This window comes from Schistocerca americana, chromosome 4 (assembly GCF_021461395.2).
Source record: "Schistocerca americana isolate TAMUIC-IGC-003095 chromosome 4, iqSchAmer2.1, whole genome shotgun sequence".
In the NCBI taxonomy this organism is placed as follows: Eukaryota; Metazoa; Arthropoda; class Insecta; order Orthoptera; family Acrididae; genus Schistocerca; species Schistocerca americana.
The window spans coordinates 537,514,487-537,538,149 of NC_060122.1; the positions used below are offsets into that span (position 1 = coordinate 537,514,487).

General features: G+C 46.4%; 1 protein-coding gene across 1 annotated transcript in view; it reads right to left on the reverse strand.

Moving 5' to 3' along the window:
* LOC124614009 (collagen alpha-1(III) chain-like) overlaps positions 1–23,663 on the reverse strand; it is a 224,520-nt gene that overhangs the window by 45,513 nt on the left and 155,344 nt on the right. The window contains exon 4 of the mRNA XM_047142823.1: positions 13,561–13,858. Coding sequence (XP_046998779.1) covers positions 13,561–13,858 — 298 coding nt within the window. The remainder of the gene's footprint in view (positions 1–13,560; positions 13,859–23,663) is intronic.

The following is a 23,663-nucleotide window of genomic DNA, read 5'->3' on the forward strand; positions in this document are numbered from 1 at the left end:
GCTGGTATCTTCTTCAGGAGCCTTTTGGTGTTCAGGGGTGGCTGAAAACTTCACGAAAACCACTGTCGTGTCCACTTATAAGACGATGTTTCCTCGCGCTTTTCTGGTGAAGTAGAGTTATTGGGTAAAATTCCACGCCCGGGTTCCCGGATTCGATTCCCGGCGGAGTCAGGGATTTTCTCTGCCTCGTGATGACTGGGTGTTGTGTGACGTCCTTAGGTTAGTTAGGTTTAAGTAGCTCTAAGTTCTAGGGGACTGATGACCATAGATGTTAAGTCCCATAGTGCTCAGAGCCATTTGAACCATTTTTGGTAAAATTCCATCGTTACTGGGTCGGTGCTGATAGCTGTAAGTGAAAGTTTTCAAAATAATGTCGTTATAGTGCCGCCTCATTAGCTTCCTAACAGTTCAAATGAGAACCACAAATCTTTTCAGTCTACATAAACAGTTTATCTGGAGAAGCGTAAGTTGACATCAGACGTTTCGGGTTTAAATAAATGATTTACTACATGGGTTGAGCAGCCATCTTAGGTTGTTGACGGACGCCACTGAGTGGTTGTAAATAACCATACGCTGCCTGGCAGAAAAAGTGAAGTTCCTGGAAGACGTTGTCAGATTGCAACTTCGTACATGCGCACACATTCGGCTCGTTTGTCAATGGTTGGAACTGCACCTCTCCACGTCAGGCAGAACTACCTCCACAGGGCACTGGAGCTGCTCTTGTTCAGCGTTGTTATCAGTCGTGGTGGGGCATATAAGGGGCGTGAACAGCGTTAGATGTTGAGCGATCACTGTGAAGTGGGAAGAAGTGCTATCAGCAACTGACACAGTTTGAAAATTGTGGGTCTGTTTTTAGCTGGCTGGTCGAATCGTGCACTATCGAGATTTGTGGGGCGTCCGGATGTGATAGGGGTAGATGTTGGACTGTGTACGAAATTGAGTACAGGCATACATGTCGTCAAGGTTCCTTTGACCATCGTAAGGAATGTTACACCGTCGTGGCTGTGCCTGCAGTCCGAGAACAAGTGATGGACCGAAACTTTCTGGCAGATTAAAACAGTGTGCCGAACCGAGACTCGAACTCGGGACCTTTGCCTTTCGCGGGCAAGCGCTCTACCATCTGAGCTACCCAAGCACGACACACGACCCGTCCTCACAGCTTTAATTCCGCCAGCACCTCGTCTCCTATCTTCCAAACTTCACAGAATCCCTCCTGCAGGGGAGCCTCTGTGAAGTTTGGAAGGTAGGAGACGAGGTGCTGGCGGAATTAAAGCTGTGAGGACGGGTCGTGTGTCGTGCTTGGGTGGCAAAGCGCTTGCCCGCGGAAGGCAAAGGTCCCGAGTTCGAGTCTCGGTCCCGCACACAGTTTTAATCTGCCAGAAAGTTTCGTATCAGTGCACACTCCGCTGCAGAGTGAAAATTTCATTCAAGTAATGGACGCCTCGCAACATTCTGTATCGTTCCGCACCATTAAGCAGAGGCTATCAGTAGCCGGATTAGAGAATTACCATACCATATGTGGTTTCTCTTAGCAGCAAAACGCATACGGCGGCGTTTAGAGTGGCGCCGTGATTGCCTAGCATGGACTGCTAATAACTGGCATTGCACTCTGTTCATCGATGAATCGCGATCCTGCACTACTCCCGGATGACCATCGTCGGTAAGTATGGAGGCAAGGTCACGTTCTGCCAATGTTCTCGAGAGGCGCAGGGGCTTTACTCCTGTCCTCATGATGTGGGAAGCCATGGGATATGACTTGAGGTCACGGCTGGTAGCAGCTGAGGGAACTGTGACGTCACGGACACCCTGCGTCCTCATGCACTACCTCTCATGCGACAGTATTGTGTTGGCATTTCTCAACACGACAATGATCGTCCACATATGGCACGTGTCTCAATGAACTTCCTACGTGATGTTGAGGTACTGTTTGTCCCAGTGCTAATGCACAGGATACCAAGAAACAATTAAAACAGTTGTGGACCAGCTCGCCTCGGGAGAGGATACGACAGCTTATGGCACACTTCCCAAGCGAATCAGTGCATGTATCGAGGTCAAAGGAGGTACAAGTTGCTTTGTAAACTCGGCTCGATGCTGTAATCACTGGAACAACATCACATACCCATTTCAATCTGATAGCTTTCATTTAGTTTCCTCTTTGCCTTTTGGGTGCTTCACAGTTTTGTCCGACACTGTAGAACAACTGGTTGTATCGCATAGAAACTCACCTTAAATGTGGATGAATAGTAGAATGGTTCAACATCAAAGTATTCAGATAAATATGTGGACCCTCTCACAGTGTTAAAATACCAAGAGGTAACACTCCAAATCGATATGCAATGGAATGGATAGGTGAAATAGTTGGGTAGGAAATGCACATGGAAGACATATTTGTTACAAGACTGCAATACTTGGCGTTCTCACCGTGTCAGCCTGGAGAAAGACCAGCTAGGGCCGTAAAGAATCGGAATAGTTCATATTACATTGTGACATAGATGCTCAGGGATCTTAAGTGTGAAATTTTCTAAGAACGGTAACATAGCTCTTGTGAAAGTCTGCTAGTTAAATTTACAGAACTGCTATTCAAAATGAATTGTACAATATTATTAATATCTTTATTGATTAGAATGAAATATTCACTCTACAGCGGAGTGTGCGCTGATATGAAACATCCTGGCAGGTTAAAAGTGTGTGCCGGACCGAGATTCGAAATCGGAAGCTTTGTCTTTAGCGGGCAAGTGCCCTACCATCTGCGCTACCCAAGTACGACTAAGGCATCCTCCTCACAGCTTCACTTCCGCCAGTACCTCGTCTCCTACCTTCCTAACTTCACAGACGCTCTCCTGCGAAACTTGCAGAACTAGCACTCTCACTCTGCAGCGGACTTGCCGGCGAAAGGCAAAGGTCCCGAGTTCGAGTCTAGGGCCGGCACAGATTTTTAAATTGCCAGGAAGTTCCATATCAGCGCACACTCCACTGCAGGGTGAAAATTTCATTCTGGAAACATCCGCCAGGCTGTGGCACAGCCATGTCTCCGTAATATCCTTTCTTCTAGAAGTGTTAGTTCTGCAAGTTTCGCAGGAGAACTTCTATGAAGTTTGGAAGGTAGGAGACAAGGTACTGGCTTAAGTAAAGCTGTGAGGAGGAGGCGTGGGTCGTGCTTGGGTAGCTCAGATGGTAGAGCACTTGCCCGCGAAAGGTAAAGGTCCCGAGTTCGAGTCTCGATCCGCCACACAGTTTTAATCTGCCAGGGAGTTTCATCTTCATTGTATGTTTGGCGTAGAAATCTAAGATTATGAAGATTAGGGCGTGTAAGGAAACGTACCGACACTGCTCGTTTACCTTAGCCCTACTTCACAAGGGAACGGAATATGACCGGGAATAGTTAATAATAGTGCAGTGTACCCTCCGCCATGTTATATCCGACTGTACAAAGTGTACTGAAGAAAAAAAAAAAAGAAAACACCGACGACGCTTAGTGTGTTTTGCTGGAATACTTGACTAACTCGTCGCTGTGTGGCGCTGTGTGGCGCCGAAGTTTGACGGCTATGGCGTCAGTGTTTCATCGGACTGTTGGTGGTAGCACAATTCTGACCGCATCCCTGCCCATATACGGCATCTTTTTTGTTCTTCATTCCCGCCACAGCTGGTTAGCTGAGCTGTGTACCAGTGCAGTAGAACTGTGGAGAACATTAACACGTGTACCAACGCATAAGTACTGTAACAAGCAAACGGCAAAGTTGATAGCAATGGCAGAACTGCAGCACTATTGTATAAGGACTGGTTTCCTCAACAGAAACATTCCGCATCATTGGAAACCCTCAGCAATTGAGAGAAGACTACGAGAGATTTGAAAGTTGCAAGTTGATACCGTGTTTTTCACTAGATCCTTCTTTTACAAAACTGAAGCATATGTGTGCCCAAAAATGCGTTTTCTGTGCTTGTTACGCTGGGCCTTCGGCAAGTAATGCAACACTTTTTTTCTGGAAGCATGTTTGTTTTACTCAGGATTCCAATACACCATATTATTTCCCACTCTTTTGGCTACGAAACCCTACTTTTAAACATAATCGCCGTTCAGTGCCTCGGCCTTACTTGACCTTAGTGGGAGGGCCTGTGTGCCCGCATGGTACCACTCTGCTGTTCGGCGTCGGAGCCAACATCTTATTGCATCAATAACTTTCCCATCATCCACGTACTGCTCACCGCGAACTGCATCCTTCATTGGGCCAAACAGACGGAAGTCGGGGGGTGCGAGAACCGGGCTGTAGGGTGGATGAGAGAAACAATCCAATGAAGTTCTGTTACCTCCTGTCACGTGCGCACACTTGTGTGAGGCCTTTGTCCTGGAGAAGAGAAGTTCTTTTGCATTTTTGTGACGACGAACGCACTGAAGTCGTTTCTTCCGTTCCCCGAGTGTAGCACAATACACTTCAGAGTCGATAGTTGCTCCGTGGGGTAGGACGTCAAACAGAACAACCCCTTCAGTGTCCACGAAGACCACCGCCACGAGTTTGCCGGCTGAGGGCGCAGCTTTGCACTTTTCCTTTGGGAGAGACTTGGTGTGGCGCCACTCAGTGCACTGTCGTTTTGTTTCCAGTTAGAAGTGATGAACCCATGTTTCATGGCCTGTGACGATGTTCGACAAAAATTTGTTGCAATCAGCCTCGTAACGCTCAAGCAATGCCACGCAGATGGTCCTTCGTTGCTCTTTATGGTCTTCTGATAGCCGGCGAGAAACCCAGCGGACACATACCTTCGAGTACTCCAACTGGTGACGAGTGTGCCAGCACTGCCAAAAGCGATATTCAGTTGTGCAAAGAGGTTTTTTGATTGTGATCCGTCGATCACCTCGAATGTGAGTGTTCACACATTCCAACACATGAAGAATCACAGCTGTGTGCGACCAGCTGGCGCGCGGAGAATCGGACAGGTTTGTGCGACCTTGCTGCGATGATGACAGACGCATCGCCCAACGAATCACCGTGCTTATTTTCACTGCCAGGTATCCGTAGACATTTTGCAAGCGCCTTTGAATATCTACGATGTCCTCGTTTTCCGCCAAGAGAAACTCAGTAATAGCCCTCTTCTTGGAACGCACTTTCGTTACAGACGCCATTTTGAAGGCTACGCCCCGTATAGGATATTTGTATGAAACTATAAGGGCTGAAGCGGCGATATTCCACGACGGTCCACAACAAATTCCGTAATTCTTCAGGCGAAACTGGCCGAGAAAGAAATATGTTGTATTTCTTATTGAACACCCCTCGTACTGTGCGTTAATGAAAAATTTACATGTTCCAGAACCCTTGGAAGGCAGCCTCACGGTTTGTGTCGAAGGATACTTCTGGAACAGTTATTTTTTGCCCACTTCTGTCTTTCATTCACGAAGATTAGAGATTAGACTTGTACCTGTTCCATAGATCATGAATTCGACACTTCGTAATGATGTGGAACGTGTCAGGTTAATAAAAGGTGTCTATACAAGATATTACATTACACAAAATATTACGTGACACTTAATATTTTTAATTTTTTTGGAGGGGGTTGGGGAAATCACCCACTTACTATATCCCAAAATTCATCTAATGAGCAGAAGAAGTTGCCATTAAGAAATTCTTTTAATTTCCTTTTAAATGCTATATGGCTATCTGTCAGACTTCTGATGCTATTAGGTAAGTGACCAAAGGCATTTGTGGCAGCATAATTTACCCCGTTCTGAGCCAAAGTTAGATTTAACCTTGAGTAGTGAAGATCATCCTTTCTCCTAGTGTTGTAGCCATGTACACTGCTATTAGTTCTGAATTCGTTCGGATTGTTAATAACAAATTTCATAAGTGAATATATACATTGTGAGGCTACAGTGAAGATCCCTAGCTCTTTAAATAAGTGTCTGCCGGATGATCTTGGATGAGGTCCAGCAATTATTCTGATTACACGCTTTCGTGTAATGAAAACTCTTTTACTCAATAAAAAGTTACCCCAGAATATGATGCCATACGAAAGCAGAGAATGAAAATAGGCGTGGTAAGCTAATTTACTGAGACGTATATCGCCGAAATTTGCAATGACCCTAATAGCATAAGTAGCTGAACTCGAAGTATCGGCAAATCTTCAGCGTGTTTTTTACAGTTCAACCCCTCATCAATGCATACACCTAGAAATTTTGATTATTCTACATTAGCAACCGATTTCTGATCGAAGTCTATATTTATCAATGGCGTCATTCCATTTACGATGTGGGACTGTATATACTGTGTTTTGTGAAAGTTTAATGAGAGCCCATTTGCAGAGAACCACTTAATGATTACCTGAAAAATATCGTTTAGAATTACATCGCGAATGGCGAGTGGGTAAAAGGGATTGTGAATGAACCTCCGTATGGACTCTCATTTCCCTTATTTTTTTGTCATGATCGTTTCATGAGACGTATACTGATACCCGGTCGCCTCCACACCTAGGACGATTGTGTCACCTGCACTCGTTCTTGAAGAGAACCCGACGCCATTGATTCAGTTTCCACTCCAGCTTTTCCCCAGTCCACAATTTCCGCACGCTGCAATGTGGGGAGGGGTGGAGGTTTCTCGTACATTCTTCTACGAGGCATTAATTGTAGGCAGCGGTTATCAACTGGCGTTGTGGGACAAAGGCGATGTTTTGAGTTGGTGTGGCGACTGGACGTTCTAATGACAGCACTGCGGTATACGCCGGTTCAGCAGCGACTTCCCATGCTGAGTACCCGTCTTGCTATAAGGTAATAATGAGCATACGATCTTAGATCGAATTGACCTTTCAAGCCACGTTGGCAGATTAAATAACGAACACAAGACGCATTGCCTCGTTCACAAATCTGAAAATTTAGCGTGGTCTAGTAAATTCTTGTTGAAAATGTTGGTTTCACGTTTACCTCCATCACACAGCGATTTCCAAAGTTCAAATGAGTACTGACGAAGAGGTTTCCAGTAAGAGAAAAAGACTAACTTTGCAAATAAAGAGGTTGGAATAACTCGTTTTTTTAGACACAGGGTGTCCACATTAAACATTTATTAATAAAAATGTAATAACTTAAGAAGTAATTGAGGAACTTATTGACGGCACGTTTCTACAAGTATGGTAATTCAAAAAAATTTTGACACCTAATACGCCTCGATATGCGCACTATTATTGTCGCGACAGACATCTAATCTGTATTCTACTTCTCTCCAAGTGTTTTACAACATCGCAGTCATAAGATTTGCGATAGCTGCACGACAGCGATGTCGCAGATCTTGCGGATCACGAACTGGTGTCTGGCACACGTGATTCTTGATTAATCCCCCATAGGAAAAAAATCAAGTGGCGTAATGCCTAGGGTGTCAAGCCATCGAAGGATTGCCTCTCCCAAGTCGACGATATAGGATCTCATGACCCAAAAAATCTCTCACAACATTTGCAAAATGCTATGGTGTCCCATCTCGTTGAAAGATCACGTCACGAGGAAGTTGTGTGAAGGCACACAGAACATTTTCTGCTGTAGAGCCAACATGGCACTGACGCACTTTTACATGAAAAAACAGTTACTCACTTTCCCGCGTCTTGCCAACTGCCGAAAGCAAACGCAGAAAACATTTTGAGTTACCACACTTGTAGAAGCAAACCGCCAGTAAATATCTCAATTACCTCTCATTTGTTGCATTTTATATTATTGTATTTTTAACCCGGACATCCTGTATTTAGAAGCGACGAATGATTTTTACTAGTGTATAGCATTCTCTTGGAGATTTTACCGAATTGTTATGTCTTCTTGGTGCAATATTTCGACAACGTAGCTCGTAGTCATTGTCAGGTACTATCTGACGTACTGAAGCTTTTTGGATTCGCGCTGGTTACCTGTCGGTACACTGCTCTTTCTCTTACCCCTCCATTTGCCTTTCGGCAGCCGTGGCTCCGCTGCCCCTCGTTCCTTGTTCCATCCTATCCACAGCCTGAGGCGCTTCGCACGTAGTCCTCTGTCACTGGCGGTGACTGCTGTGCAGGTGATGCGTCAATGGCTGACTTCCCCCTTTGCAGCCTGAACTGAGCTTCCTGGTGCTCTTTTGCTAATATTAAGAAAGGGTCTCAGGTCTTGCTCGGATTGTAACCGACATTTATGTTGATAATATTTCTTCCAATTTAATATCAACCGTGCTGCTAATAACACTGTCCCAGAACTTAGGCAGCTGTATAAGGATTTTTGTAATACATTAACACGTAGGAGTGATTAAGTTCTAGGAAGTGCTAGGCGACTTACTTGGTTGTACCAGATGTGTGTGGTGTTCGTGTTTCCGTTATCAGTGCTCCACTATGCTAATTGTTTCACCGATGTATGATATACTACACTGACATGGGATGCTGTAAATTCCTAGCTTATGTAAGCCTCGAAGAAAATCCTCTGCTGACACATAACCAAGAGGGATTCCAATAATATTCTTCTTGTGAAACACAACTGACCCTTTATTCAAATTAATTTATTATTGTTTTCGACGAGGGATCTCAAGATGATTCCATATTTCTAGATTTTCAGAAGGCTTTCGGCACCGTCGCTCAGAAGCGGTTTCTAATTAAATTGCGGCCTATGGAGTATCGTCTAAATTGTGCATGATTTCCTTTCAGAAAGGACGAAGTAGTAATTGATAGAAAGTCATTGAGTGAAACAGAAGTGTTACTTGTCATTGTTTTCCAAGTAAAATTTTGCTATTTTTACCCATATGCAAAAGATTTGAGAGACAACGTGAACAGCCCTCTTCTGTTGTTTGTTCTTTCGTTTACCGTCTCGTAAAGTCATCAGAAGATCAAAAGCAAACGCAAATTGACTTAGAAAAGAGATGTGGCAGTTGATCCTGAACAACAGAGAGTGTGAGGTCCAACACACGAGTATTATAATATTTCGTTAAAGCACACAAATTAATAGGTTGCAGGTTCGACTAAACACGTATAGATTGCAACTACAAACAACTTAAATTTGAACCATCAAGTAAAAAAAAACTATTCTTGTCCTTCCTTCTGCCGGCCGCGGTGGCCGAGCGGTTCTAGGCGCTTCAGTCGGGAACCGCGCGACTGCTACGGTCGGAGGTTCGAATCCAGCCTCGGGCATGGATGTGTGTGATGTCTTTAGGTTATTAGGTTTAAGTAGTTCTAAGTCCTAGGGGACTGATGACCTCAGATGTTAAGTCCCATAGTGCTCAGAGCCATCTGAACCATTTTTTCCCCTTCCTTCTCTAGAGTACTGCTGCGTGGTATGGGATCCTTACCAGATAGGATTATTGGAGGACCTCAAAAAAGGTCACAGAAGAGCATCTCATTTTGTATTACCGCAAAATTGGAAAGAAAACGTTACCGCAACATTGGAAAGAAAATGTTACGGATGTGATACGCTAGTTAGAGTGGCAATCATTAAAAGAAAGGCGATTTTCGTTGAAGTGAAATCTTTTCATGAAATAATAATCATCAGCTTTCTCCTCCGAATCCCTAAATATTTTGTTCCCTTGCGTACTATTAGAGAGCGGAAAAGTCAAGGAAGAGTCTGAAATTGAATCTGTGAATCCTCTGCCAAACACTTAAGTGTGAAGTGCAGAGTAACCATCTAGATGTAGATTTAAATGTGGATGTAGTAGTCATCTCTAGAACCTGCTGACAATGCACTACACTTTGGAAATATTGTGCCCAGATAACACAACAATCCGGCAACATACTAGCGAGAACATTATACAAGAGGCATTCATTCAGTTTTACTCAAAGTTTCAAATTAATTTTTTGGCTGTTTGCAGTTACATGTGTGCAGTTGTGGTACGCAATGGACTACCCGCGCCACAGTACCGTAGCACGGCACTAGAGAAGCCAGAACAAAACTGTGCAGCCCATTGATAAACTGGAGTATCGGGTAGTAATTAGTCTGGGTTTCAAGGGGAAAAACGCTGCTACAATCCATACTCATCTGATGGAAGTGTACGACAACAATGCACCCTAATATGACACAGTAGTTAGATGACGCCGACGCTTCCATTGTGGTGAAACAAGTCTGAATGACGAAGAACAATATGGCAGACCAGCGCTCTAGGAAGAACTGGGAATTACAGGAGACGTGAATGCCCAGCTACTTGAAGACCGCCGTACCATAATCTCGAGGTTAGTGGCAAAAGTGAACTATCGGTCATGGGCCAATTTTTAACATCTTGTACGACTTTTGATCATGGAAGATGTCGCCGCCCACTGAGTTTCGTGGCTGCTCACACCCATTTCTATAAAAGACCATCGAAACGAAGAGCAAGAGAAATGTTGCAGCTGTGTCTGGCCAATCCAGACGACTTATTTAGACGCCTTATCACCACGAATAAGTACTGGATTTATGACTATGACCCCAAGACAAAGGAGCAAAGCAAGCAGTGGAAGTATGTTAATTAATCGCTACTCAAAAAGGCGAATTTCCAATCCTAGTTTTCGTAGGTACCAAACGTTCACCTGGTACCCAGTGACGCGGTGTCCCGTGGAACAAACGGCAGTTTTGAATGGTTGACAAGGAAATGGTTGACTTAGTGAACAGCTGCTTAGAAACGGAGGCCAAAACGCAGCACAGTCGTCGTAAGTGTACAAGAGCAGAGTGAATACCGAAAGAGAGAAAACACAGACAATAATTTAACACTATATCAAATGGTACGGTCTGAAGGCTTTATGTGGTAAAATGTAAGTGAGAACTGTGCCGCAGGATAAGCCCAAGGAACTCTCGGCTACTGCCGTCTGCAGAGCCACGAGGAACTACATCTACTAACCAGTTGTAGTATCTGAAACTCGATATTGGTACTGCAGCTTGTCGGAGGATAGAACTCTTAACATCATCGGGCGAGGTGACGCTATTTTTTGGGAATGCCATTGTGTGGTGCTAACAGATAACGCTCGCACGGGACAAACCTTCACAGGAGCATACTATCGAAATCTCTTGACGAAGTTACCGGAGGCTGACAAGATGAAACATAGGTGGATTCTGTCCAAGGCAGAGTTTCTGCTTCACGACAGTGCCCCAGAAGACATGTTGCTTCTTTTGACTAAAATTGTGTCCCCACATCCAATATTCTCCTGTCATAACACGCAGTGACTTCTTCCTTGAATGAAGAAATCATAGCATGTCAGGCATTTCCAGAGTAACGACAAGACGATATTGGAGGTGGAAAGGCTTGTGGACGACCCAAATCCAAATTTATACATTCAATGTCTCCAGCAAACCAAACAACGTTTGAAAAAATGAGTCTCATTGACGGATAAGTATGTGATGAACGACAAAAATCATCATAAAGTTTCACAGTCGATGCTTGATTCTTTTCCGAAGTGAGACTGTTGCTCTAATATCATCAGAACCGTTAAAATATGAGATCTTACATTTGTTTTTCACAGGGAGCACAAATATCGCCTGCAGAGTGTCCAACGACCATTATAAATTAAAACTGTAGAGCAGCCACAAGTCGCACGCCAGACGTAAAATTCTATTTCTGACGTCGGAACTACATACAAAGGCAGAGTCTTTGCGCCAAACGTCGGGGCTCATAGATCACGTCATGAGCAACAACTTTTCTTACTGACAAAACTTTCACTGAACCTTTTCAGCGGCGCTAGGTGTCTTTTATAATTGACTAGCGTTCTACCTGCGGCTTCATCCATTTACCCGTGTGGCATATATAAAGCACACATCTCCTCCTCTCTCCTCTCTCTGTCCACCTCCCTCTGTCTTTCCGTCTCATTCGCCCCTAATTTCTCTGACCATCTCCTCCTCCATCCCTACATCTCCTCTTCCCTTCTCTCTGTCCCTTCCTTGCTTCCCCTCTTACCATATCTTCCTTCCCTCTCCCTCTGTTCATCTCCTCGTTCCCACTCACCCGACCATCTCATCCTCCCCCTCTCTGAGCATTTCCTCCCCCCTTCCTCTGTCCAACTCCTCTTCCCCAATCTGCCCCTCTCCTGCTCCTCACTTTCTCTACTCCTCTACTCCTCCCCCCTTTCTGTCTCTCCATCTCCTCCTCTCATCTCTCTCACTCTCCATCTCACCCTTCCCTTTCTATCTGCCCATTTGCTCCCTCTCCATTTCTCTCTGTCAATCTGCTACTCCCACATTTATCTGTCCATCTTCTCCTCCTCCCTTTCTCTGTCCATCTCTTCCTCTCTGTCTCCCAATCTGTCCCCTCCTTCTGCCATCTGTCACCCCTGCTGTGCCCTTCTGCAGATGTACTCCTTGAAACAGTTTCTGAGACTAGCTCCACAACATGCCAGTCGTGTGGGGCAGCCTAGATATCAGCCATTACCAACGCTTTTTCACCTCCACTCTCACCCCTATGGGAGCTAGGTGGTATTTACCCCACCAGACAGTAAGTATTTTGTGTACCAAATATCTCTGAAATTGATCCAGTGGCTTATGAGGATACACACATAAAACGATATTTTTATATATACACTGTGCAACAAAACTGAAGAATCACTTTTTCGAAACCGCATAATTATCTTCCATTGTGCTGCACAAGGTTGAAATTTGGCTCAAAATGTAATGGTAAAAATGCTTGGTGCCTGCAACGTCACCTTTAGGCTCTGTGACGCTCCAAACAGCTAGGTGTCGATACATGCAAAAAAAGGCCACAATTCGGAAGTTCACGTGAAGTTAACGGTGATTTACTGATGCCGCATTGGCACCATATTTCATCACAGTTATGCCCAACGCCAACGTGGATATCTCACACGATGGGAAGGTCGTTACAGCCCGTCTTACTAACATTTCACCCATTTGTTTTGGACGTCTCTTGACGGAGGTCAGAACAGCGATACCCAGCGTTGAAATCACGTGGTTATAGTATGGGTGGCTGCGGAAAATGTTTCAGACACACTGCCGCTCAAAATCGACACGAAAACGTCTCAGGCGGTGGCATAAGGGGCGTCAATGAAACCAGCCCTTTCCCTGGATTGTTGATTCCCAAACATTTTGCTTTCGAAAACGACAGTTCGTAGTGCTATGAGCAACAGGAACATGTTCTTTACAAACTTTGTCATTGCTGACACCCTCTGATGGTTCACCCTGTCTCTAAGGACATTACGGTGCTACATCCATATTGAACGTGATGGCACCCCTTTGGACTGCAGCATAACCGCAATTTTTGCTCTCGTGTACAGGCTGGTACAACTAGAGGCTGTTCAAAACCCTTCAAGGAAATTTGAGTGTGATCCGAAGAAGCAAAGGGTACTTATGATTTTTCATCCCTCTTTTTTCACGCCTTACTATGGCGTGATCATGGGGAGGAGGGTGTAACATAAACATGCATATGAATAAAACGGCAAAGGGTCCCTCTAAGACCCCCCAGTTCGGCAACATCTACGATGCCGCCCAAGAACCTTTGTTGAAAGTGTTACTTCCGATTGGTGTCGAAAGGGTTGCCTAATCATCAGGCGCTAGAGGAGCCGGACTGGTGTCAATGTTTCTGACAGGAAAGTTGTACGCGATTGATAGCAGCTCTTCAATTGCATTTGGGCTTGTGTCGTTAACAAGTGGACGATATAAAGGAGGGTGGTACCCACCGACGAAGGCCCTGGACAGGTCGGGCTTGGACTCGGCCTCGGCGCGGCCGTCGCCCTGCCCGCCGTTGGTGTGCAGGTACTGCGACTGGGTCTGGCCGCGGTGGCGGCGCGGCGGCTGCTGCGGCGCCTGCCTCCTGGCGCGGCCGTGTGGGGGCCGCAGGTCCAGCGCCAGCGCGGCGTCCAGGGACTGCTTGCCGGCCGCCGGCGGCAGCGAGTTGCCGCGCCGGGCCGCGCGCACTACGAACACGCGCAGCCCCGCGCAGAAGTCGTATAGCCGCGGCCCGGCGAACGACAGCGCCTGCGTATATATTAAAGTAATATTACATTTATATTTTTACTACGCGTAACAATATTATTTAGTTTAATTCTTTTGTTATTTCGCTGTCAGAGTGCAGCACAAGCCAGACACTGTCTCCCACATAGCGTTCTTTAATTTAGCTGCCACCAGGAGGAAGTGCTTCCGCTTTGCCTTCGATTCTGGCCCACAGATGGCATAAGCGTCCGCTTTCTCTACGGTTGCGCCTTGACTAAGCCTGGCATTCACTAGACGGCCCATTGTCACATTACACGGTCTTATGCCACCTTACTGGAAGGGCTTGTGTTCTGTCATTGTACCTCTCAACTGGCCGACGTTGGAACCAATGTTTGCTGTATCAATAACCTCCCCATCACCCACATACTCCGTCCCACGGAGTACAACCTCCGTTAGGCCAAAGAAATGGAAGTCTTCGGTTAGGCGGCGATGATCCCAGTGGGCACACAACTTTGAGTACCCCAACCCGTGCACGAGTGTTTCAGCACTACCAAAGGAGACGGCCAGCTGAGCAGCGTGATGTCTGATTGCAGTTTGTCGCTGACCTCGCATGAGAGTGTCCGCACATAGCAATACTGCAGAAATCACAGCTTGTGTGCTGCCAGCGGGCTCCAAGGGAGATCAAACAGGTTTGCGCGGCCTTGTTGCGATGATGACAGACGTCTCGCCCAACGACTCAACGTGCCTTTGTTCACAGCCAGATTTCCGTAGACGTTCTACGAGCGCCTATGAATATCTGCAGTGCTCTGGGTATCTGCTGAAAGAAACTCAATGACAGCTGTTCACGTGCTTCCAGCCAGTTGGTGGGTTGATTTGGGGTAGGGGACCAAACAGCAAGGTGATCGATCCATTAAGTAGGATGGCAGATATAAAGGGACAAACAGCATAAACATCAGGATAACGTAAGGGGAAGGGATAATGTTCAAACAGAGGGGGAAAAAAGATGCCAGGGCAGCAGGAAGAGTAAAGAACATAAGGGGGCTGAGCAGGGGTGTCCCAGAAGTGCTACGTCTGGTGAGGCACCAGCATTGCCGCTGAATGATCCCGACACACACCGTAACACGCCATTATCACGATATAGGGGAGACAACACCAGGGGAAGAAGACACAAGAAAAAGGGGAAATAAAACAGCACACAGAAAAGACGAAATGTAGAGAAAGGTGGGGAGAAGCTGGCGGGTAGGGACGCAAGGTTGAGGCCTCCATAACCAACGCCTACACTCACTCAAATTCTGGATGAAAATTCAAGAACTTATTTCTGAGGTACAAACAACTTTCGTGAAGAAAACTAAGTACAGATGTAACCATGCAAGGGTCGTTCGTTAAAACCTCAGACAAGGAAGGTGGGAGGACATATTTAGTGCAATGGTCCAAAAGGAGGGGACAGTACAGCAAAATATGGATTACTGTAAGTAGAGCCCCACAACTACAAAAGGAGGGGGAGGGGGCATGGGGAGGGTGCCCCCCATCCCCTAGCCAGATGATCAGTAAGTTCATTACCCAGGATACACAAACAGTCAGGAATTCAAAGGAAGTCGACCGAATAAGCAATATCACTAAGATCAGCGAGAAGATCGTGGATGGCAGAGAACAAGTACAAAGTGGTTCAAATGGCTCTGAGCACTATGGGACTTAACATCTGAGGTCATCAGTCCCCTAGAACTTAGAACTACTTAAACCTAACCAACCTAAGGACATCACACACATCCATGCCCGAGGCAGGATTCGAACCTGCGACCGTAGCAGTCGCGCGGTTCCAGACTGAGGTGCCTAGTACCGCTCGGCCACCATGGTCGGCAGAGAGCAAGTGATAGTGGAGAAAACAACAAGCGATAGCCTCAAGGAGACTCATTGAGTCCGTACATAACAAATTAGGGTGAGGGAGGATCATTTAATAAAACGAGGGGACCCGATAGGTGGCCATCAATTCCCCAGTAAAAAACTACACATGGCAGGCGAGAGATGGCGTTCTATGCCAACAAAAGATGTGAAGGCATATTCCACATGATCAGCGGATTTAGAGTCATCAGTGTAAAAACAATAGCATTTTGAGACTGCCATAAGAGCATTCGGATCAAACAATGGAACAGTGTTGGAACGACTGAGGCTTTCAAACCCTGGAAGAGATCCATCTGAATCCACGCCTGAGGAACTAATCAAGGGGGGGGGGGGGCTAGTCAGGAGGGAATATGAGGAAGAGGGCAAGGAGGGTAGATAGAAATCATGGGAGGGAAAAGCGAGGTGGAGCCAACAGGTGAACCCACCCAAGAGTGGGCAGCAGGCCAGCGACGGCCCAAAGCTATGAAAAGAGCAGAATAGGAGGAATGAGTAGGGGAAGAGCGGATAATTATGGCATAGAAAACCAGGTTCTGGGATCGCTGAATCGAAAGAGGAGGGATTCCAGCGTCAACCAGAAGACTATCAACAGAGATAGTGTGAAAGGCATCGATGGCTAAATGGATGCCATTATGGTGAACTGGGTCCAGGAAGAGGCGTGTAGAAGGGGCAGCTGATCCATAAACTTGACAACTACAGTCCAGACGAGACAGAACTAACGTCCATCAAAGGAGAGGAAGGGTCGAATGATCTGTGCCCCAAGAGGTGTAGGCAAGGAAGTGAAGAACATTGGGTTCCTGCAAACAGCCAACCATCAGGTGACAGATATGGGGCAAATAAGTAAACTTGTTGTCAAAGAGAAGACCCAATAAGCGCAACTGGGGGACCAGTCAGGCGTGGGGCATCGAAGTAGAGCTCTGGATCAGAATTGCCCATAGTACAGTGACAGAAATTCACTACCCTCAACTTAAGGGGAGAAAACTGTAAACTGTGCGAGAGTGTCCACATGGAAGCTCACCAGATGGCACCTTGGAGCTGTTGTTCCACAGTGGCCACTGAGTGGGAGCTAGCCCAAACACAGAAACTATCCACATGTGGAGCATGGGTGACCAATAGTCTGGAACAGGCCATAAGTCCATTAACAGAGATTAGGAAATGAAGAAAGGCACTTAATACACGAACCTATGGACTTCCATTCGCCTGGGTCGGCTGAGAGCTGAGAACAGTGCCGACCTGGACTCTGAAAGACCGGTGGGACAGGAACTGGCGAATAAAAACTGGAAGAGGGCCCCAAAGACCCTACTCATGGGGCGTAAGGAGGATACGATGGTGCCAGGCTGTTTTGTGGGCCTTACAAAATTCAAAGAAAACTGCAACAAAATGGCGATGCTGAGAAAAGGAATGCCGAACTGCGGTTTCCAGTCAAAGCAGATGATCGGTTGGGGACATCTGTCTCAAGAGCCACACTGGTAAGGAGATAAAAGGTCCTGAGATTCAAGGACCTAAATTATGCTGATGAGACACCATCCATTCTAGTACGTTTCAGGGGACACTGGTCAGGCTGATGGGCTAGTAACCAGCAAGGGACATGGATCCTTGCCACACTTAAGAATAGCACCCACAATACTGTCCATCCACTGAGAGGGGAAAATGCCTTGGAGCCAAATACTGTTAAATGACTGGAGGAGATACTGGAATTGTGGAGGACTGAAGTGTTGAAGCTATTGGCTATTGATGGAATCAGGGCCATGAGCTGAATTATGGGAAGAAAAGAGGGTCAGAAGAAGGTTCCACTCCATAAAAAGTTCATTGTAGGATTCTACCTGACAAGGGGTAAAACAGAAACAGAGCCCAGAATGGAAGATAGCTGCTAACAACCATGGAGGGTGCAGAGTGTAGTGCACACTCGTAATGGAGCAATAGCAGAACCTAGAGAGGAGACAAACTGTTCCCAACACACCTGTTTGTTCCATCTGATTAAGTAATGGGCCTTGGCGCGAAGATGTTTGAAGGTAATAAGACCAGTGAAGGATGAGTGCCACTTAAGATGTTGCAAGGCACAATGATGATCACAGATAGTGATAGCAGTGGTCATGCTCTATCATGGAACTGGCCAATGGAAAATAGGCCCTGTCAAGTGGGGAACCATAATGGCAGCAGAGTGGATGGTCTTATCAGACAGATCACGAACGACTTCATCAATACATCCTCACAAAGGGGGTGGAAACATGAACTGGAAGGTATATAGAGGTCAACATGATGGAAAGCCCAGTGGGGTAACCTGGTCAGTGGAAGGTGGGAAGTGCACAGCAGAGTCAACAGGAAGTGGCCAGTATCACAGAGTTCATTGTGTGGTGACCAGTGTATGGAAGAAAGAAGAGGAGGCAAAGGGAGTGAAAGATTAGTGGTAGAAAAAGTGCCATATGCAACACTAAAATGAATAGGGGAACCCTCATTAAGAAGGCACAGGAAATTGGTCAGTGAGGAGCCCCCGACTAGGTGAGGAAGCACTCCCCGCAACGACGATGGACATTAAAATCTCCAAGGAGGAGGACCCCACAACAGTGATGGACATTAAAATCTCCAAGGAGAAGGATGGGAGCGGGGTGGGTTGCTGAAGGAGGTCAGTTATGGTGGCAGATGTATGTGGCCTGCCAGGAGGGGTCAGAGACTGTGAACCATGACGGCAGAGTCTAAGTGCACCCGAGCAGCAACCGCTTCCAATGGGATACAAAGTGAGATCAATATACTAACAATATCAGTATGGACTTAAGTGCAGACGCCACCAGAAGCCTTCAAAGGGTTGACCCTGTTCCAATAGAAAGCACGTTATCCACAAAAAGATCCTTGAGAACAACACAAGCTGCCAAGTAAAAGGCAATAAGGGATTGCCACTCTGGGAAGCGATGGTACTATCCATTACAATTCTACTGAATAATCATGAAGCAGGTATCCAAATAGGAGGCGAATGGGCTGGAGCCAGTCATGCCACCTGGTCACCATCCATCACAAACGAGGACGGGGTAACATCCATAAATAAGAAAGTTGTCAGACTCAGATTTCGAGGGGGAGATGGCTCCTCTGGGGGCACTGGGGAGGCCTTGTCCTCAGACTTATTTTTCTTGTTCTTCTCTTTCGTAAGTTGAGAAAGACATGGCACAGAGGGAGAACAGGACCAAAAGAGAGCAGGCACACAGTGTGTCTCATGGCTGAGTTGAGGTAGCAGGCCTCTGGCTTGAGAGACACCGGGGGAAGGAGTCCCAGGGGAGAGCCTCATCACCGGAGGGTGCTGAAGAAGGAGGGAACTTCTTTGGTTGGTGAGGAGGAGCACCAAGCAGAGGAGAGAGTGTGGCAACCTCTGGGGAGAGGGAGAGGAGAGGGGGATGGGTCTGGGGTAAGGAAAAGGAAGGAGGGGAAAGGACAAAACAAAAATCATCGACACAGGATGAAGTCGGTCAAATTTCTGACAAGCCTCAGTGTAAGATAAACGATCTAGGGACTTACACTCTTGTATCTTCTTTTCTTTCTTATAAGCCAAGCAGTCTGGTGAACATGGAGAGTGATGGTCATGACAATTTACACACATGAGTTGTGGAACACAGGGGCTCCTCTCACGGAATGGGTGTCCACAGTCACCAGTAGAGGGTCGGCCATACAGTAGGAAGATATGTGCCTGGAAGGCAAGCTTCACGTCACACCGTTAACACATAACCTTGACCTTATCTGGGGGGCGGGGGGGGGGAATCTGCCTTGAAAGCCATAAAAAAGGCGTCAGTATCAAAGCGGTTGTCCTTACTATCTTTCTGCACACGACAAACAAAATGAACGCCCCTGTCATTACATAGTGGCCCAGAGTTCCTCATCAGTTTGAAGGATATGGTCTCTATGAAAATGACTCCCAGGACCATATTTAAAGGCGAGAAGGGTGCAATGGGCACCAGGATATCGCCAATATGATCACAAGCATGAAGAGCTACGAACTGGGTGTCAAAAGAAGTTTTGATCAACAGGGAAACCGACCGCATCTTACTGAGGGACTGCACTTTGCCAAACTTACCTTGGATATTTTCCTCAAAAAATAACGGCTTTGTGGCGGTGAAAGTGTCTCCATCCGTCCTAGTACAGACCAGGTAGTGGGGAAAGTGTTTCATCCAATGCCGGAGAGCCTGGCCCTCCTCCAGGATGCAGCCATGGAAGGAAAAGCCACAAGGTCATAAGAAGCAGTATTCAATGATCCGTTACAACTCAAACAGACGGCCATAGGATATCGGTCAGATTGTTTGGGCGCTTAGGCAGGAAAGCATGAGGGAAAAGAAGAGGAGGGGGGGGGGGGGGGGAAGGAATCCACGCAGTTGACACTAAGGAGGGAGTTCTCCAAATGGCTCACATTACAGACAGAAAATCTAGAAGTGGAAGTCAAATCCCAAGGCGACCAAAACCGCCAAAAAGGAAGGATGAAAGAGAAAAGGCAAGGTGAACAAAACCTCGAGGAAGACAGAAAACTAGGTGGAGAGCCAGGTGGACATAAGTAAGAACACCGAGAGAGAGGAAGGAGGGGGCAGAGGGAAAGGAGCGAGAATGGGAAGGGAAGGGCATGGGGAAGGAAACGCACCCCAGGATGGAAGAATGGGCTGCAACAGCTCGGGGTCCCGTGGGAACCATGCACAAACTCACGAAAGAACCGTGAGCCCCCTGGGGGCTCTCAGTAAGTTCACAGCGTTAGAAATCGTTTCAGTGCACGCAAGGTGACATGGCAGCGATAATCGTACAATAATACTAGATTCGAAGGGAATCAGTATTGACGTTGGCAGAAGAGAACAGGTGGTGATTGCACTGAACTAGCTGAAATAACAGAATGTACACTGACCAAAAAAAGTGAAATATCCAGAAAACATTGACCGACGTCTATGTGACTTCGTACATGTACACACCATTGATCATAGGATAGCAACAGCAGGACTAGGTCATTACCACTCCACGTGTAGGCTCGCAGTAATAGCAAAACACAAACGGCTGCGTTCGGAATGATGCTGTGACTGGGAAACATTGATGAACGGCGTCGCTTTGGTTTTCAGTGACGTATCGCGGATCTGCACTACCCTGAGTAACCACTGTTGGCGAGTATGACGGCGTCCTTGGGAGATGTCCCAATCTTCAAATCTTTTGGAGCTGCACGGTGCTATTACCGCTGGCGTCAAAGCGTGGGGAGATATAGGGTATGACTTCAGATCATGGCTATTAGTGACTGATGGGATACTCACAGTACAACGGTACGTCTCGAGCATCCTGCGTCCTCATTGTTACTTCTTATGCAATAGTATCGTGGTGGCATTTTTCAGCAGGACAATGCATGTCCACACACGGCATTGGTCCCCAAGAACTATCTTCCTAGTGTCGAGGTACTCCTAGGGCCAGTAAGATTCTCAGATTTGTCTCTTAGAGAATGTATGTCAGACTAACTCTGACGCCACTTTGTCCCAATGTCAGCATCCAGGATATCAAGGACCAGTTTCAACACCTGTGGCCCAGCTTGCCTCAGGAGAGAGTACAATGTCTCCATGACAATTTTTCCAACCGAATCAGTGCATGCATCCAGGCAAGAGGGGTGTTACGTCATGCTAATAGGTGGGCTCATACTTCCAAGCACTTAGTAAATTTGGCTCGATAGTGTAATCGCTGAAATAACTTCACATATCCTCTGAACCCATGAAGTTTCATTTCGTTTCCTCTACCCCTTCTGGGTGCTTCACTTTTTTCAGGCAGTGTATTTTAAATTATTATTGACTGAAGATTTGTATATTCAGATGAAAGGGCTCTAGCCAGGAAACAAAGCATTTGCTGGTTAGGGCTAAGTTTGAATGGCTACATTAGAGCAAAAACCGCACTACTACAACATAAACGCAAAATTGTTTAACAATGATACTTTTCTACATCATTCATCTCCTGATCCGGTTTGGCAGTAAAAACGTCACAAAACTTTTCACACATTTGAAACTTTGTGGCTCTATTTTTTGTTTTATCGTGGTAATTCTTGCGAGATGTCCCCCCCCCCCCCCATTTCATTTTACTTCTTCACCTCTTTAACAAACAATTTCACATCCAAATCGGCTACATCCAAGGAACATAATGGCAGTATTGTTAGAGCTAGGAATACATGTGCACTCACCAATTCTCCGACGACTGTTGCTTCGCTATGATCGGCTCGATTGCTGCCAAAAAGCAGTGGTTGGCGAACACAGTTCTATCGCTGCGTCCCGGCTGCGAGTTAGAAGCTTCACTGACATAGTGTATGCGGCTCCATTGTTTCACGTGTGCTGCTAAAATGCGTGTGAAAATGAAGCTGCGAACTCGCGGGAATAAATCGTTTGTATGCATCTAGCCTTAAAGCCAGTTAAAGAGGGGAGAAACGTTGTTAAGTTGGTACTCCATGTTATACATTCTTGGACGCAGCGTGATTCCCCCAAATCGCTTCACGCAAATGCCGTGATGGTTACTTTGAAAGAGCACGGCCGACTTCCTTCCCCATCCTTCCATAATCCGATGGGACAGATGATCTCGCTGTTTGGTCCTCTCCCCCGAAATCAACCAAACAACCACGGGCGCAGCACCGTTCAAACTGTATATCCCGACAGCGCTGCAGAGCGAGACAGTTGGGTGATGTGGAGGGTCTTGCTCTCGCCATGGACAAGGTGGGAGGGTACACACCGCCCTTAGACAGTATTCCGCTGGGGTTGGATTGTATAGCAAGCTGGCCGCGCGGGGTAGCCGTGCGGTCTATTGGCGCCTTGCCACGGTTCACGTAGATGCCCCCGTCGGAGGTTCCAGTTCTCTCTCGGGCATGGGTGTGTGTGTTTACCTTAGCGTAAGTTAGTTTAAGTTAAATTAAGTAGTGTGTAAGCTCAGGGACCGAAGACTTCAGCAGTTTGGTCCTATAGGAACTTACTACAAATTTACAACAAAATTTATAGCAAGCTGGAGGCCGGGGTTCCCAACCAGTTGTGACTGAGATAGCGCGAGATGCGTTCACAGACTAGACGTTGCAGACTTACAGGTGCCTACGATGCAGCCACAGAATGCTGTTGGCGTTCACCCGTGACATTTACTCGTATTACGGGTCGTTTGTTGGGAGTAAGACTATTGGTTAACTCATTTCCGTTGTGGCATCAAGTCACCAGTTACAGTGCAGACACAAGCAGCAGTTCCTTGCGTTAATACAGTATTGGTAAAATTCTGTTTATGTCTTTGTTGAAATTATTTTATAACGACTGTAATTAGGCTGTTTCCCGAGCTAATCTTGTACATTAGGTATTTGTTGCTGTTACAAGAGGCTGCTAATTCGTCGCTAGTTAATGAGACGAGTCGTCATCATTAAGGCAGTGGTTTCATTCTGCGTGTTAATCCTTTTAAAATTAAATTTTGGTCTTCAAATATTTTTATTATCATAGAACCCATTACTCTTGAATGGAAATTGTCATTCTAGCAGGGATGAATAAGAGGGCGTGCTGAAAAATAATGCCGCAGAATTTTTTTATTCTGTTCTCAGTATCGACTGAGATATTACACGCCATCCATATTACCCGGTCGATTTGCTGAATTCAATGGAGCCAGTTGCAACCTTTGCCGCTAGAGGACTTCGAATTGTAGAGTGTAACACTGCTGCGGGTAACGCAACTATATTGGTGTTTCAGAAACAGCTCAGAAAACTGAAAGCACGGGTTCGAAGAGTTCGTCCACACATGAAGCACCCCATCCTTCAACATGACAATACCGGAGCACACACGAGCATTGTGACATCTGCAACAGTTCGACGCCTTGGGTCTGTCATCGATCATCCTCCATACACTCACGACCTGGGCCCATCCGATTTTCACCTGTTTCCAAAGCTTAAAGAACACCTTAGTGTACTTTGCTTTGGCAGTGATGAAGGCTTGCAAGCAGAAGTGAGGTCGTGGCT